At 29.9% G+C, this 18874-nt stretch overlaps 3 protein-coding genes across 4 annotated transcripts in view; 2 read left to right on the top strand and 1 right to left on the bottom strand.

The window, feature by feature from the left end:
* Positions 1 to 2765: 2765 nt before the first annotated feature.
* Positions 2766 to 8634, bottom strand: LOC115884672 (NCK-interacting protein with SH3 domain). Its single transcript, XM_030903326.1, has 9 exons — positions 8450 to 8634; positions 8018 to 8331; positions 7516 to 7961; positions 7265 to 7460; positions 7006 to 7208; positions 6844 to 6947; positions 6565 to 6786; positions 6329 to 6501; positions 2766 to 3121 (listed from the first exon to the last, which is right to left on the bottom strand). The coding sequence occupies exons 1-9, from the start codon at positions 8472 to 8474 to the stop codon at positions 2933 to 2935; spliced, it is 1872 nt and encodes a 623-aa protein (XP_030759186.1). The 5' UTR covers positions 8475 to 8634; the 3' UTR covers positions 2766 to 2932.
* A 1707-nt stretch (positions 8635 to 10341) lies between these two features.
* On the top strand, positions 10342 to 13355 carry LOC115884664 (protein rogdi). The gene is made up of 7 exons (XM_030903318.1): positions 10342 to 10541; positions 10597 to 10668; positions 10727 to 10861; positions 10912 to 11072; positions 11198 to 11318; positions 11375 to 11584; positions 12783 to 13355. Exons 1-7 carry the CDS (start codon positions 10506 to 10508, stop codon positions 12846 to 12848), a joined length of 801 nt encoding a protein of 266 aa, XP_030759178.1. The 5' UTR covers positions 10342 to 10505; the 3' UTR covers positions 12849 to 13355.
* Positions 13356 to 17919: 4564 nt separating this feature from the next.
* The window catches only part of LOC115884636 (cilia- and flagella-associated protein 251-like), an 80971-nt gene continuing 80016 nt past the window's right edge, over positions 17920 to 18874 (top strand). For both annotated transcript variants that reach the window (XM_030903294.1, XM_030903300.1), the window contains exon 1: positions 17920 to 18213. In XM_030903294.1, the coding sequence (XP_030759154.1) occupies positions 17977 to 18213 (237 nt within the window). In that variant the 5' untranslated portion in view covers positions 17920 to 17976. The remainder of the gene's footprint in view (positions 18214 to 18874) is intronic.

The raw sequence follows: 18874 nt of genomic DNA, 5'->3' as shown, positions 1-18874 counted from the left end.
GGTACGCCTTTCCCTAGCAGGTAAAGTAAAATCATGACCGTAAATCGCTTATTTTTAAAAGACTTTTTTTCGAAAAGATAACTTGATAAAATCATTAGATGTGTTTCTGAGCATCTGAAATGGAATTATAAGAATATCGTTAAGGTGTCCATTTTTTATAACGAGAAAACTACTGACGATCACGATAATTTAAAAACTCAACTTTTTAACACATAACACGCGATAACTCAAGAACCACTTTAGATATTGAAACTTCTTTTTTTATTTTGAAATTCGGATATTTTACAAGCTGTTTAAATAAGAAATATTCGATAGGTCGCTTGTTTTTTTTCCATTCAAAATTTTAAAAAACGCCATCGATTTACTTATAGTGCGTAGCAATTTTCAACAATCATGTAACTTTTTTATTTATAAAGATTTTCACATACTGTCTGCGAAGAAAATATAGCAGAAATTTAAGAAAGTTTATGAAAAAACTACAATCAATTATTTCTAATGGATTTTTAGATATTGATTTTTGAATTCAGAGTTCTATCCAGGGTTGTTCACCACATACGACACGGAGTATTGTAGCTAAACGATGAGATTTTTACAAATTGTAAGTTCTGGGTTCGATGAAGGACTATTAGAGGTACAATTTAAAAATAATTTTGCAAGATACAGAGTGTCCCAAATAAGTAAAAAATATCAAAGTTGTATTTTTTTAAATGGAACACCCTGTAAATTATTACATTTTTAGTTTCTACGATTAAAATAAAGGTAAATTTGATTAAGATTTATTATACTTAAACCTTACCGTTTTTGAAATATTTTCAATTTTGTGAAATTGCAGTAAAAATTTTAAAGCTTCATTTCTCCAAGGGTATTAGTGTTTTTAATACTAAATATTTAATGAAGTTTATTTATTGATCAGTTATTGTGTTGCAATAATAAAAATAATACTACCTTATACAGAGTGTCTAAAAATTTATTTTAAATAATTATTAGCTTCAAACGGCAATAACTTGTTTAATTTAAATGGAACACCCTGTATATTTTACGAGAATCAGATGCACAATTTAATTGTCTATCAAATTATATTATACCATTTTTTACCTATCTCTTTAAGTTTCCGTTGAAAATGCATTTTCTTGTAATTTAGAACTTATTTATCAATATACCCATGGACTATTGACATTTTAGATTATTTTTAAAGATGTACCAAATTTTTAAAGAGTACAGATACTAATGTTGTCGATATAATTCGTTTATTTCATTAAAAAATAAAAAAAACTGTTTAAATATTTGTTAAAGAGGACCAATTAATATGATTCCAGTATTCAAACTACATTAACTGACTGTTTGCGTTGATTAATAATAATTGCTCCAAATACTAAAAAACTGAATTTTGTATGGGCATTAGACAGTGTGATAAAAAGTAACACCTTAAAATGATATTTCATTTTTTAATAAATGCTTATTTATAACAACAAAGACTTTAATTTGATAACTTACTATTATATTGATTTCTGACTCAAAAATCCACATTTATTTATAATAATTTATTAACGAACACAATTAAGTATGTCATTAATTAGTATATGGGCGGAAATAATGGTGTTATATTTAATTAATGGTATACTCTTTTATAAAGATTTAAATGTCAATAGTCCATGGGTATATTGATAAATAAGTTCTAAATTACAAGAAAATGCATTTTCTACGGAAACTTAAAGAGATAGGTAAAAAATGGTATAATATAATTTGATAGACAATTAAATTGTGCATCTGATTCTCGTAAAATATACAGGGTGTTCCATTTAAATTAAACAAGTTATTGCCGTTTGAAGCTAATAATTATTTAAAATAAATTTTAGACACTCTGTATAAGGTAGTATTATTTTTATTATTGCAACACAATAACTGATCAATAAATAAACTTCATTAAATATTTAGTATTAAAAACACTAATACCCTTGGAGAAATGAAGCTTTAAAATTTTTACTGCAATTTCACAAAATTGAAAATATTTCAAAAACGGTAAGGTTTAAGTATAATAAACCTTAATCAAATTTACCTTTATTTTAATCGTAGAAACTTAAAATGTAATAATATACAGGGTGTTCCATTTAAAAAAATACAACTTTGATATTTTTTATTTATTTGGGACACTCTGTATCTTGTAAAAATATTTTTAAATTGTAGCTCTAATAGTCTTTCAACGAACCCCAAACTTACAATTTGTAAAAATCTCATCGTTTAGCTACAATACTCCGTGTCGTATGTGGTGAACAACCCTGTATAATAGAATAGAGCAACCATTGTCGAACACCAACTCAATTCCACTTATTTTTACCAAAAGTAGAAGTGTTTTCTAACTTGCACTTAAAAATTTACCAGCTATAGGGAAAATTACAACGACTCTTTAATAAATAAACCAATAAAGTATCACGAGACGTAATTGAATCGTGAAGCTGAAAGCATGATGTACACTCTTCCCTAGAATTTTAAGTACTGAGGGGTCGACCGCGACGAATCTGCTATATCTCCTTCCACGTATCTTAGTGTGCACAGTTTCTCGGTTTATTTCATACGTTTGGCAACATTTTTACTGTTCTCTCTTTGTTCAGTACATTATAAACGCATTCTACTCTTCTTACATACGAAAATCTCGACCCAAAACTAACCTTTGCCAGCCCTTAGTATAACCTATTCCTACATAAAGCTGACAAATCTACTATAACATAAAATCTACATTCTCACAAACAAAGTAACGAAATTAAAAACAATACAAAAATATATTTAAAAATAATAAATATCACATATAAATTTTATAAATCAAAGCATATAATATCGTATAAAAATAAAAAATATATATTCTTGAATACACTACATAAAATATGTTCTTAGCATTTGGCTTCAAGATATGAAATCACATAAAACAAGAGAACATCTACTGAAAATATTGCGGAAATTCCGCAAAAATTTCTTTGAGCAAGTGCTGGTCCCTTTTGCTCAAGGTACTCTCCTCACAGAAAATCCTTGTAAAACACTTCAATATATCTTCAATTCTGTGTTTGTGTTCTTGATAATTTGTGTTGCGAAGGACGCGCCGACAAAGGTCTAAGTAATCGTGTCGCTTCTAAAAATCAAAGAAATTACTGCGGCGCCCTCTACAAGTAGAGTCATATTGACATCACAATTAAATTCCTCAAAAAAAAATATTTATGATCATTTTTTAATGGCTCAATTCCATGACAGCTACGGCCAATATTATATAACATTTGAATAATTTAATCTTTGAAATAGATAGCCACATGTCTTCTCTTTATGCCACAGTAGCTGTGGAAATCACTAAATTTGACGTTTAGGCTATACACATTCTTTTAACAGACAGTTTCTTTCCTTTCCAAAAATTATTTAAATATTTTTTTCTCAAAAAACGGTAGTTAGGTATAGAGTGTTTTATATCAAAATTCATAAAATTTTACAGAGAATTTAAGTATGTAATAAAAATGGGAGTACCAATTTAAAATAAAAAAGTTGCTGTCAACTTCCGGTATGGCTCAACTTTCGTTTAGCTGAAATCTGTTATATAAAAAATGACTTTATATATGCGTTCTAGAAGGCGTTAGGAGTACAAATATACAAAAATTTTGAGATGGAGCTATACAAAATCCACATAAGTCGATCCTTTTCGTTCAACAGCATTGAATTACGCAAGCGGGAGAAGTGCTTCTCGATTAGTTGATTTATTTCATACTAACCAACAGAAGTAGTTTAGGTTTCTATCTACTACATAAAGCAATTTAGCGTCTGACTATTCGCGCCTTTACTTATAAATTTAAATTTAATCTCTGACATATTTAAACAAAAACGAGAAACAGATAGATATGATGAATATCTAAAATAACAGGTTGAAATAAAGCTATTACCAATAAAAAAAATGGCGCCGGGAGGCACGTATAGCCGCCCATACTAAAATATGTTAAGCCATCATGTCAACCTGTCAATTCAAAATTAGTTCTCCAGATGACAACGAAGGCTTTCGGTGGCGTATCGTGTTTCCACGATTTAACACAGAGTTGACACTTCTTTCTAGTTAATTATTTTATGACTATAACTATCAGTTATCAAAACTAGTCTTCGGGATGTGTTTTAGACATTTTTCTAAACACAAAATAGTGTCTGCGGAAATTTTTTATGTTTATTTTACATAAAAAAATGCTTTGACTTTAGAATAGCCGAAATCAGTTACATGAACAATGAACTTATATTTGTTTTATTGCCTTTACGAGCAAAGAAAGACAAAAAAATTCCTGCGGAAATGTGTCAATGTCATTTTGTGCACTTTATTTTTCATACATTTTTCAGTTTAGAAGCTTACAGGACCCGGGAGCGAATAGGGATGCTGATTCAAAACAAAACATCATTGGATCATGCAGTTTTCTTTTATATTTTAATAATAAACTGTGATTTTGCAAAAATATTAGATTGGTTAGCATTTGGGTTGTTTTGATTAGCTTTTCTTTGTGGAGGGTGTTAACCTGTGGTTTTTATATTTTAATAATTAACTGTGATTTTGCAAAAATATTATTAGATTGGTTCGAATTTGGGTTGCTTAGGTTAGCTTTTCTTTGTGGAGGGTGTTAAGCTGTGGTTTCTGTATTTTAATAATTAACAGTGATTTTGTAAAAATATTATTAGATTTATTATTAGATTGGTTAGCATTTTAGACACTTTTAAATTATTTTTTTTGGTTCAAAAGTGGATTTTTTGGTTCAAATCCAAGGATTTTTTTCTTTTAAACTATTCTATAAGCATAGGACTTTCTGCCAAAAAAAATGCTAAATTCGTGGGTACTTATACTTTACAAGACCCGATAATATAATAAGAAACAAATGGAAAATGAAAATCAAGCATTTCCGCCGGAAATTTTTTATTTTCCTGAGTTTTTAAACGCTTCTAAAAGGCAAAAATATATTTATTTTTTATATAACTGATTTCAGCTATTCTAAAGTCTATTAAATTTCCTCAGAAAATGGATACAGTTTATTTCCGCAAGAAAATTTTTATTTTCCTCAATTCGTGAATGCTTCTAAAAGGCAAAAATACATGTATTTTTTATATAACTGATTTCAGCTATTCTAAAGTCTAATAAATTTCCTTAGAAAATTAAAACAGCTTATTTCCGCAGGAAAATTTTTGTGTTTATATGTTCAGAAAAATACTAAAAATAAAACGCAAAATGTATTTTTTTTATAGCAGATTTCAGTTATTCTAAAGTGCGAAATTTGGAAATTACGCATTTCCGCAGGAAAATTTGTGTATTCCGTGGTTCACAGTAGCTTTTTAAAGACAATTTTTTTTTCTAATAAGTGATTTCAGCTAAACGAAAGTTGACCCTCCGGTATTTCCGGAAGTGCCGCCATATTGAAAGTATTTTAAATTGATAGATCTTGTTGTGAAACAGTGCTGTGCAAAAAGTCTCCGATCTAGATAGTGTAGTTTTCTAGAAACTTATAATGCACGCTCGGCCTGGGATATCCTGTATACAATACAGGGTGGCCTATTAGTGCGGGGAAGTCCAATATCGTCGTTGTTGTCGAAGATATGAAAAAAAGTTTGATACAGATGTTGCATAGTTTATATATATATGGTGTATATTCTAAAAATATTTTGTCGTATATAGGGTGTCACAAACAAATAGTTATGATAAAATTTTAAGTTTTTTTTAAATTGCACCCCATTTAAATATTACAATGTTGGCTACACTATAAAAATTACGCTGTAGAAGATAATGTAAATTTTCCTTTGCGGGTTTATTTATATTATAATCCCTGGTGTTTAGTAAAATATAGCTAAGTATTAATAAAGTTATATTCACTCCAGTTTTTAACCAACGATTTTTTCGGATATAGTGTTTTTAACCAAAATTTTAGTAAATAAGAAATAGAATGGCTATTAATTCAAAAATTAGTATATTTATTACTTCACTATTAACTTCTAAATTCCCTAAACAACTGGCTAACAATAGGTATAAATCTAATTATATTAGAAAAATATATAACTACAGTTGGCGTCTCAAATAATTAATTTTGATTAGCTATAATTAGCAGAAGTATGTGAACTATGAACTTATATATTATGATATTGTTCTAAAATGCACCTCTTTATGCATAGTCTTATAGGTACTTATATATTTAAATGAATTATAAATTGATAGAAAATTTTGACTCCTAAAACCAGACATTTTTGTTTTAATATTAAACTTGAAATAAATTAATATTTTTCAATAATTTATCAATTATTCCACAAAAAGAAAATAGTCATAACAAAAATAATTTACCTTATCTCCTGGGGAAAGGTCTGCTATATTTCTAACAATAATATCAATTAACACTTTGGTATCATTCGTATAAAATAAAGCTGCCGTACTACGTCGACTAAACAGATCTTTAAACAGCTTCAACAAAGAGTGAGGTGGAGCTGGTTCATGGTCAAAAATTCTTATTGGGTCCTCTAGCAATACATAAAAATAGAGACATTTAATAACCCACCCTAGAAATGATAAAAAATAATTACCTTCTCTATTCAACAGCAACAAAATTTTTTCACAAAATGTTTTGGCCACTTGTCTATCCTCCAAAGTAAATAAAACCGGATTTGACATTTCATCATCAAATTGAAGATTAAAAGAGATAACTAAATTTAGAAATAAATCTGGTATTTGCTCATCTAAATCTGTATCTGGTGGGTTTTCAATGTTATCCAACACAAATGACAGAAAATCTGGACCCAAGTATTCTAAAATCAAAAAGGAAGTTGTATTTGATATTCGTTCTTCAAGATTAAATTATTTACCAAGGCTAGTAATTGGCATAGCCTCTCCCATCGAGAAAATCATGGTGAGTAATAAAGATGAATAATTTAACTTTGGAATGTTCCGAGGATTAGCCATCATATCTCTAAAAATTTGTATATATTATGTAAATTACATTGGTAAACTCTATAAAATAGTTTTACCTTGCTAATTCCCCTGGTAATATAGAGTTTAACATTATATTTATTACAGTCTTATCTAAACTACATAAAACACCAAAGGCTTGCAACAATAGTTGCCTGATGGACCATCTAACTTCCATTTGATAATACTGAATTAGTGTTATTATCACATGATACTGATTGGATGATATTACATGTCGTGATATGCTTGTGTCAGCATTAGACTAAGAAACAAATTAAGTAATTACTTAACATATCAGTTAAATATCAATGAAACTACCAATATTGAAATAAGCTCAGCTATGTACTCCTTAATAACACTTTCATCTTCATGTAACATCCAGCTTCTTTGTTGAGAATCTTCCTTGCAACTGATTAACTCATTAAAAATAATCTTTAATCTACTAGCATCGTGAGTTTGCTCTATTTGACCATCATCAACAACCAGACATGTTTGAGAGTGAGACAAAATTGTACTAAAAATATTTATTTAAAAAAAGCAAAACCCGATTGCCAATAAATATGCAGTACCTTAGGTATGGAAAAATTGATGCAGGTAAAAGTTCGTGCAGTCCTTGGATCACAGTCTCAACAGCTACCCTAGACATCTCGTGTGATAAATTAGTATTGATTCTTACACTTTCAACTAGTTCATATACAGACTGTGCTGTTATCACAGGAGTAACATTTGAAGATGACACATTTAAATCAGACTTTTTGGCTTCGTATATCTCAGACTTTACTTCTTCGTGAATATTTTCAATGCTTTTTTGTATACTATCACGACTTTTTGTAATAGGTTTTATAGGTTCTTCCATTGCTATTCTAGGTTTAACGTCAGAGATTTGAGAACCATAAGTGCTACTGCTTGATGTTTTTAAAGTTGTGACTGTAGACTCAGACTCTTTACAAGACTTCTGGACATTAACATCTGATCTGTAGCTATTACTATGATGATGAAAGCTTGTATTTTCTACCTAAAATAGCAATAAAACAATCACAAAAAAAATCATATTACTACTAACAAATATACCTGATTTTTTAATTCTTTCAATTTCAATATAATTTCACTCTTAGTACCTAATATTGTTTCTTCATTATCTTTCCTTCTCAAATTCTCTATAGCGTTCTCCAAAAATATGATATAAAATGATGAGTTTACAGTTACTGTTTCAACATAATTTGAAGGGATATAGCCAATTTCGCCCCTTTCATTTACAACTTCCCACCAGTTTTTATGTTTCGTATTTGTCTGTTGTAGAATAAAATATTCATTAGCTTTGAAACTTATTGTTTTTGCATATGTGGCCTTAAAATCATAAAGACTTCTCAGCATATCTAATTCACCTAAAGATATATAAAATTAATTTAAGAAATATAATCAAATATGTTAATGAATGCAGAAAATAGAAACAGTAAGTCCTGTATTAGTTTTCATGTCCAAAATTTGTTAAAAAATTCTTACCCATTGCTGTTATGGACTCTGACATAATATTTCTGCTTTCAGGTTGTAATTATTCCTAGATTATTTTTCTTATATTTGAAAGGGAAAGTAAAATTTCGAACTAGATCCAAAACTACTGTCACACCTATTTGTTGTTTATGTTTTTTTCACAAAACACATACACAAGAAGAAGTGCGAGCGCCTTGCTAAATATTGGAAAGTGAAATTGACGTTTAAATTTGACACTGTTGACAAGTCTACTGCTACTAGCGCCCCCAATTTCGCTTGTAGGAACTACGGACTAAATTGTCACGCATGGCGGGAAGTTTAAAAAAATAAAAATTTTTATTTCTTCATTTATTTTTAATTATGACATACACAAAAACACAAAAAATACACCATTTTTTAAAAATATGTTTAATATCAATATCAAATATACAACAGAAATTAATTTCACCACAATAAATTAATAAAATTAAAAGAATAATGTTACAAGTAGATCAAGAGACAAAATTAATTATAACAAAACTGAAAAAAATGGCGTCATAGATGGCTTAGAAATAAAAGATATATCATAATTTTGAAAGTAAAATTATATGGGAAATGTCTTCGATCATCATTTTTAAGCCAACTGGACGATTATTTCAAACATACAAGCTGAGTTCGTTCATAGTGCTCTGAGAAATCTAGATAAACAAAGAATAATAAATTAAAAGTATTCCAGGGGAAAAGAGAGGAAAAACCTGTATCGTCTCTGATATCTGTCAGGGTATTGTTGAAAGTGTCATCTTTTTGCTCGAAGTTTTCAGGTCGATCAAAAAGATGACATTTACAACAATACTTTGCTGTAACTTTCACAAATATCAGAGAGAGTACATACAGGTATTGCCTCTCTTTTCCTCTGGGATGCTTTATATCTGTTGTTCTTTGTTTATCTATATTTCTCAGAGCATAATGCCGAACACGACTACAGTATATAATAATTTCAATATCCGAAGTGGAAAGAAAAAAGATCACCTTTCTGTTTTGTACTATGGTCCCTTTCTTCCGATGGCTCATCTCGTTGATATTTAGGAAGGATAAATAGGAAGGAAAATATAAAATTCAATTTGATTTGATGATCCTTTTCTGTCACCTAAAATCAGGAGAACGACAATGAGCATGTTAAGATGAAAAAAAAATTATCAACACTTACCTACACGTTAGTCCGAGGAGTTTTATTAAAAACCTATATATTTGCCTAAATAATTTATGTATTAAATTTGCAAAGCAAAATGCAGCGTGTAAACAAAAGAAATAAAATGGCGACAAGTCAACGTCAACGACCCGACAAGGAGAAAAGTGGTGTTCGAATAACAAATTATGGGTCACCAAAAATTGTTTTTGTCTCCTTTCAACGCACACTTTAGAAAGAAAAAGAGATGAACTGGAAAACTGAAAGAACGTCAAGGCTATATCTGTCACTCTTGTCAATAATTTATCGGTAAGGAAGATTCCTAGAAAATCGCTTGTAGTCAAGTTTTCAACCATTGCCAGTTCTCCCATAAGAAGTGTCATCCACCTGGTTTTTTTTAAGTATTTTGTCACATGACATATTTCATATCTGTCAAACATTTATATGTCACGTCTATGGTCACGTTACACCAAACAACGACATCTGGATAGGCAACCAAAAAAACAAATTTTTAATAAAATTAAATAGGAGATATTAATAATTATCAACATATTACAACAGTAACAGTACACGTACTACTTCCACATATACTTTGGTATTTTAAAAGTATTAAAAAATAGCTATAATTTTTTTTGTATGTACATTTTCATTCTGAAATAGGAGGGTAGTTTTCAGAATATCTAGGTGTTCTAAATTCTATGGATCCGATCAAAACAGACGGATGTCAAAAACAGATGTTTGACGCGTGACAGTTTGTTCTGTCCCAGATGTGTCCTGTGTCCTTAGTGTCTTAGTTTTTTAAAGTTTTTGTAAGATAGTAATTGATAAATTATTTTACTGTATTGAATGGTTAAATAATAGCACAGATACTAGTGTGCAATATATAATATTTTATTACACGCGATGGTTGACGATGAAAAAGCAGAAGCAATTAATTTGGTAAAGTAATTAACTAGTTTGGTGTTAAAAATCCTAACATGAAATCTAATTTTAGCAAAAAGAATTTGAATGGGTATTAAATGAAGAGATACATAAAGGTTTAGAACAAATTCACCAGATTTTAGTGGTAAGTCTTGAATTTATTTACATAGTTGGTTATCATTGTTGATTAATGGAATTTGTAGGAGTGTGCTAGAAGGTTTCCAGTGGCTCTTTACGGTCATGATAACTCAAGTAAACAGGAAAAATTTGTTTTGTCAGTACCTGTAGATCAATTAAAATGTGTTGTTACTTTAACTGGTGATAGCATTAGCCATGCTGTATGTTTGTATCAATTTTTAAATTTCATTTAAACATTGTTGATTTATAGGATATTAATTTCAAAATAACACGTCAAAACTCAGCAACTCTTGTAAAGACTAGTATACAAAATCATTGTCCATGGAAATTACAGCAGGTACAAGATGCATCGAATCATTTACAACAAGCATTATATCATATAGATGACGTTGGAAAAAACTACAAATTTAAGTAAGAGTTACAAATTTTATTGTAAAAATAAAAAATATAATTCTTCTGAAACTAAACAATTGAATCTCATCATTAATTGTTCTAGCCAAATACCCTACTTATGTACTTATCATAATCACTTTTAGATCTTCTGATGAAGTGCTTCATATCCTTGGAAATATTCTTGGTAGTTTACAGCGAGGCAGAACAAGTTTGATTGTACCAAGAAAAAAGACCATGGATGATTTAATAAAGAGCAGAAATATGGTAATTCTTCATTAGTATTACTTATAATTCAATATGTTTTATCTTATATTGTTTAGAAATCACTTACCCCCAATTTGTCTGAGGACTTGGCCATAAGCTTTTACATACAGAGTCATAAACTAATATTTGCCATATATCAACTGATCAATAGTCATGGTGAAATGAAATATGAATCAACACATGCTGAAACTTCAGTGCCATGGTTAAACGAAGTTCTAGTTTTGATTACTGTTGGATTACAACTGTGTCAACAATTGAAGGATAAGGTAATTTATTAATAATAAAATTAAAATAAATATATAGTATTAAATTAATGTCATAGAGACATTTATAAAATACGTAAAATACATGTTTTTCATATAATTTAATATTTAAATATTCAAAAAAATATACAGGGTGGCCCATTAGTGGATAGAAGTCCAATATCATTGTTGATGCCGAAGATATGAAAGACAATCAAACCTATTTTTCCAAGGCTTCTTGATTAAAAATTAGTTTTTTTAACACACCCACAGCACTCTGGATTGAAATTTAAAATACAATTTTTTTTAAAGCGAAAATGTCAAATGACATATATGATATGTCATTCCATTCAAAGTGTCATTTTCTATCGAATAAAGTAAAAAAAATACCGAGGGTGTCATTTAAAAATCAAAAGTTGTAGTCATTTCCGGTGAAACAGGAAGTGACCGAAAACAATTGAATACCGTCGATTTATCCTAATTTATATCATATACTAACATACCAAGTCTCGTTTTTTTTATCTGAAAAAATAAAAAAGTTATAGGGGATGAACCAGTTTTGAGACGCACCCGGTATAATATAATACCGCGAATATCTGCGAAACCCTTACAAATTTAGGAACACTTTAAATACAAAAAATGTTCTCTTTTTAATACTGCATCTGAAAGAAAAATAATATACAGGGTGATGCATTTAAGAAAATTGAGATATAATATTTTGATGTTGGCACCACCATAAAAATTGCCCTGTATAAGATAATGTAAATTTTCCTTCGAGGATTTATTCTGTTATCCTTGTTGAAATGGAAAATATAAATAAGTATTAAAAAAGTTATATTCACTCCAGTTATTAACCATTTTTCGGATATAGTGTTTTTAACCAAAGTTTTAGTAAATAAGAAATAGAATGGCAACACTGCATAGTGCTTCAAATAAAAGTAGTGTAATATATGCAGAATTTTATACTGATTCCAATTATCTACAGAAAAATGGTTGGGGGGGGGTGCAATGTAAAAAAAACTTAAACTTTATCATAACTTTTTTTGTGACACCCTGTATGCAACAAAATATTTTTAGAATATGCCTCTTTATAAATCATGTAACATCTGTATAAAACTTCTTTCATATCTTCGACAACGACGACGATATTGGACTTCCGCGCACTAATGGTTCACCTTGTATATTTTGGATTAAATAAGTTTAAAGTAAGTATTGTTTTCAGATATGTGTTTTTTCACAATATAAAGATTTTACAGTTGGATCTAGACCGACCAGTCCAATCAATTGATTTGTTGAAATCTCAATCTAGCTTTAAGTGTTGTTATTGTCAAGTGTCCTAACTCTTTAATCATAAGATTTTATGATATTGTCAATTTCGTAGACCATTCTGTATTTTACTAGGAGTTGCTTCCTCAAGAACCCGTATTTACCTTGAATCATTAATATTTTTATATGATTTTTTTATAGTTGCAAGAGCTTTATCTAATCTCATTTATTTATATTGACTATTTTTAATGCATATATTTATACCTGTCAGATATTTTGAAGTTAGAAATTTGAATTTTATCAGTTTCAACATACATAATTATATTTATCAATAATTCTAGTATATTTTATTTAATTTATATGAGAGATACTATTTGTTATTTATTAGAATTTACTTAGAATATACATAGGATTAGATTTATGTACAGCATTAACAAAAAATAATATTCCAAAGTATTCATTTTACTTTAATTTTAAGACAATAAAAAATAAAATATGTTTAATAAAAGCAATAAAGACCCGTAATTAGTTGTTTTGACTTTACTTCATAGATAAATGAAACAAGTTTAGGTTGGAAAGGGCCTATAAGGACTATGTAAATACTATTTGGCACTGTTCTTACAACGGTCGCCACCCAGAGCTTTTGATAAGTTCGGAGCGGATCGGCTTTTTCCGGAATTATGTCGCCAAATATTATTTATTTAAATTTATTATTTTCTTTTAATTTTTTAAAATAAAATACAGTGTGTTGCATATAAGAAACTTTATTTTATATAAGGACATGAATGAAATACCTATGAATCATTGGAAACCCATGTTATGCCACGATCCACGATAGTTTTTGCAGTTCACAGTTAGCTCACTTTTTCAAGTTTTTAATGTCAGTTTTCACAATTATCACGGGTTTGAGTAAATAAAACTTAAACTCACATGATAGCAATAATTACTTTGAAAATGGTGACAACAGTGACTTTGACCTGCTTTGACAAAAGAAAATTATTTCTGTTCTTGTTGCATTTTTTTGGTGCATTTCAGTTGATTTCAATAAATTCCGACCGCAGCGCACTCTACGGCAGAAACCAGAAATTATCAATATACAGGATGCTACAAATTCGAGGTACGAGCATTGGTATCTCGGTAACCGTAATAGATACGAACACGGTTAAATTGGGGCAAAGTTGCGCTTTAGAATGTTCACCAAGATGCCATCAAAAAAGTTTTGGAAATTTCAAGAATTGCTGAGTTTTTTGGAAAAAACGGATTTTTTTGAAAATCATTTTTATTTTTTCCTGTCGTTATTTTTTAGAAAATTAAAAAAACTAATTACACATTCTCATAGCCACTTTATTAGGGCTATCTAATAGTATTTTTAGATTTTCAAATTAGCTTATAATTTGTGAGATACAGAGGCCAAATTATTTTTTTTAAATACGGACCTGCATTTTTTATTTCAGATTTTGAAAGACCTCGTCTCCTGAGTACAATGATATGCCACACTTGATACTTTTTTTGTTTTTGGTAAAACAATAAAAAAGAATATTTAATTGTTCTTTAAAATAATTTCAAATCCGACTCTGGTTGTTTAATTTATTTAATCTGATTATATTCAGCACAACAATATTGATCAGCGCTAATTATCATTGAATAAAGAAAATCAATAAAAATTATTTTGGACATTTAAAATCAATACATTTCAACATTAAGAGTACAAAAACAATTAACGAGTAATAAAAAACAATTAAAGAGTACAAAATGCATTCGGAAGTATAAGATCTGCTCAAAAAGCTATAAAAAAGATTGAACAAAAATAAATTTGTGTATTATGGTGGTAACCCTTTCGAACATGCAGAGCATTAGAAACTAGTTTGTAGAAGTTGATTTATTTATAATAACTACGATTAATATTACGCATATTATTAGATCGTACACTGGGATTTTAAATTCACAATAAAAAAAGTTAAAAATAATAGATATCTTTAAATTGCTGACCTGGATATTAATTATTTGAATCTTTCAAGACGTGATTTTCCTTATTCAATGTTAATTAGCGCTGATCAATATAGTCCGAGTTTTTATTTTAAATAACAATTAAATAGTTTTTTATTGTTAAGGTATCCAAAACAAAAAAAAAGTATCAAGTGTGGCATATCATTGTACTCAGGAGACCGAAGTCTTTCAAAACTTCAAATAAAAAATGCAGGTCCGTATTTAAAAACATTAGGTTGGCCTCTGTATCTCACAAATTATAAGCAAATTTGAAAATCTAAAAATACCATCAGATAGCCCTAATAAAGTGGTTATGAGGACGTGCAATTAGTTTTTTGATTTTCTAAAAAGTAACGACAGGAAAAAATAAAATTGATTTTCAAAAAAATCCGTTTTTTTCCAAAAAACTCAGCAATTCTTGAAATTTTTAAAACTTTTTTGAGGGCATCTTAGTGAACATGCCAAGGAGGGCAACTTTGCCCCATTTAACCATCTTCGTATCTATTACGGTTTCCGAGATACCAATGCTCGTACCTCGAATTTGTAGCACCCTGAATAGTTCACGCCGCGCCGCGTCATGTCGATCGCATTAAAATAATATTGAAGTCGGGGATTTGTCATAATATTTAAGTATTTTAGTTTTTTGCTAGTGCAGTTATTGAGACTATAAAACACTCAGGTACGAGGTTTGTGTGATGTAACGCTGTTTCGAGTAGTAAAAAATAAGTGAAAAATGATTCGAACTAGTAGTTCAGTCATTGGGGATCAAAAAAGGGGCCTGCTTGGAAAAAAGTCCGGAAGTTTTGAAACTTTGCATGTTTATAGGTTTTGGGGTCCCTAACAAAAATCCATAAAATGCACATTTCCAGACTTGCCGCCGGCGCCGCCATCTTGCCAAGATGGCGTCCAAAATCGGTATTTTGTAAATATCTCGAAAACTATGCGCTTTTCGTAAAAATTTGAAGAGAGCAAAATTAAAGAGAATAAAAAAAATTTCCTATAAAAAAGGTTATATGAAAATTTTCGCTAAAGTCAACCGTTTAGGCACAAAATCCCTGGAAATTTTACAATTTTGCGTAAAGTATGATATACATATAGTCGATTTTCCGAAATCAAATGTCGATTAGTGTTCACTAAAACTAGTTTTAGTTTAGTTTCTTCAATTTTGTCATGAAACAGCGGCGTCTCATTACATTAATTTATGAATAATTAATTGTCGTGCTGGACAGCATTCATTGCGAACTGACCACCAGGTTCAGCATTGGTCTGGTTGTACCAAAGATGCCGAAGAATGGGGTTGGAAGAAAACAAAAACAGGCATTACTCCAGTCACAACGTTGAAAGATCCAGCTCCAAAATCCCTATTGACATTTTTATCCTGTAAATGCAAAACGAACAACTATGGTAAAGCCTGCAGATGTAGAAAAGCAGGATTAAAGTTCAATGATTTGTGCATACTGGCATGAGAAATCCTGTGACAACGTCACTGAAGTGTCACTCGACGAATCCGATGAAGAGGAGTTGGACTTGCCTGTAGATATCCCTCTGGCGGCTGAAGATGAACAGTTGGACGTATTGAGAGACCACCCTGATGAGCCCAGCACAGCAGACACGATCGACTTTGACATCAATGAGCCAGATCCGTCGGGCTTGTGCAGATAAGTTAAAGTTTTGAATTTATCTAGTGGAGTAGACCTCTGGGGAGACCACGTTAAAATAAACGCGCCATGTACTTTACCTCTTGGATGGTGTGGAAACAAGTACACATTTTCAATAATTAAAATTAATTATTCATAAATTAATGAGCGAATTAATGATACGCCACTGTTTTATGACAAAATTGAAGAAACTAAACTAAAACTAGTTTTAGTGAACCCTAATCGACATTTGATTTCGGAAAATCGACTATACATAATATATCATATTTTACGCAAAATTGTAAAATTTCCAGGGATTTTGTGCCTAAACGGTTGACTTCAGCGAAAATTTTCATAAAACCTTTTTTATAGGAAATGTTATTCTCTTTAATTTTGCTCTCCACAAATTTTCGCGAAAAACGCATAGTTTTCGAGATATTCATAAAATGCCGATTTTGGACACCATCTTGGTAAGATGGCGGCGCCGGCGACAAGCCTGGAAATGTGCATTTTATGGATTTTAGTTGGGGACCCCAAAACCTATAAACCTGCAAAGTTGCAAAACTTCCGGACTTTTTTCCAAGCAAAAATCCACAATGACTGAACTATAGGCGTCTTGTTGTGTTGTGACAATTTCAAATGTTATTAAATATTGCCCCAAAAAAAAATGTTAACGCGCAAAGGAGAGCGTAATTAGGGCGTTCTTGGGTGCAATAACATTCAATAACGCAACTTTCCCGGATATTTAACTCTCCCGAAATTATTTTATAGCTTCATAATTTCTTAAACCGATTTGATCAATAGCAAAAATTCAAGCAGTTTGACGAAACAAGTGAGTAAACAAAGTGCGTGTTACATAATTAAAAAATTAAATAGACATAATATACTATGAGAGGATGAAATAAATTTGCAATATTAATGGTATACTTTTTTAATCAACTAGTGATTAAAAGTTTTATGAACATCTTCTAAAATTATAATTATGTACCTTTAAAAAATTTCGTTAAAGCCGAAATAGCTCCAATTATGCCCCACTAGCAAAACCGGTGATAAAACTATGCTCGCTACCGTAGTTGAACTCATCTAAAACTTTTTTTTAACTGGAATAATAAATTATAATGCAAGTTAGACCGTCTGAAGATATCAAAATATTTACCTTTTTATTTTTTTGTTTAGAATTTTCACAAATTATACTTTCAAACACTTTTAGAATAATTATATACTAATTTTTTCATTTACTCGCTATTTAAGCCCGTGTATTTGTATGTATTCGTTATTTACGATATTCTCCGGCGGTGGCAGCACTGGCGGAGAATGCGCCAAGCCTATAGCAGCGCCAGATCCCGTACAACGTATGAACCCCAAAACCATTATAAGTTTTGGCAGCAAGCCAGACATTCCAGTCTAAACTTGTTTCCTTTATCTATGTTTTGACTTTACTTGTAAAAAATTTGACGTTTAAAGATTTTTGTCAAATTTTTGACAAAAAGCAATTTTTTCAATTTTACATAAAATATATTCAACTTAATGTCTGAAGACAGTATATCATATGGAGAAGACAAGGAGAATCTTTTATATATCTCTAAGAAGATCAATGTTGATGAATTTGGGTTGGGGGAGGAAGGACTTTTTCGTAAATCGCTATCCTCGATTGTTTCTGATGTATCGGTAGAGCATGCCAAATCTGAGATCGAACTATTGGAACAAATTAAAGGCCCAAAGACATTAAGCAATCCTGAATTATCCTCAGCTCTAAAACCGTTTGTAAGTATAATATTTTTTTAGTAATCACTGATAGATGTTCTGAGAAAAAAAAACATTCAAACTCGTCATGTGCATAAGATGCAAGTATACAGGCTGTTCTTTAATGGCATGCCTATATTTAAAGAGATGAATCTTGGGCTTATACTAAGAAAAATAATTCATTTAAAGTTGCTTGTTAAGGATTTAATATTTTTTCGATTTATTTTAATTTTATTCCAAGTACTTTTAACGATTCGAATGAAATTTTGAGGGTAAAAGTTGCTATAATTGCGACAATACTTTAAAGCTAAAAAAGTATCGACATATTTACCAGGGGCGTGCATATGGATTATCACTGGAATATTTTTCTAAAAAAAGCATGTACGCCGCTGACTTTTTTTCTCTTGTTAGCGAAATAGTGTAAGCAGTTTAATGGCTCGTTGACGAGATAAACGCAATTTTATTAATTTGTCTTCATCCAAGTCGAATAGCAACCTTTAATAAATTTTAATATCATTTAACTTGCGAAAGTTTTAAATAAGTACTCATTGATTCCTCATCAAAAAATGTGAAAAACAGTTCCTATAAACATGGGTATGGAAATGCATAGTTTTAGAGTTACAGGATGTTAAAATTTTTAAAATTAGTTTTTTTGTAAATATCTTAAATACCATTATTTTTT

The sequence above is a fragment of the Sitophilus oryzae genome, unplaced genomic scaffold, assembly GCF_002938485.1.
Source record: "Sitophilus oryzae breed Bouriz unplaced genomic scaffold, Soryzae_2.0 scaffold_111_pilon_pilon, whole genome shotgun sequence".
Classification (NCBI taxonomy): Eukaryota; Metazoa; Arthropoda; class Insecta; order Coleoptera; family Curculionidae; genus Sitophilus; species Sitophilus oryzae.
Note: the sequence above shows the minus strand (reverse complement) of the source record. Positions and strands in the feature narration are given on the sequence as shown.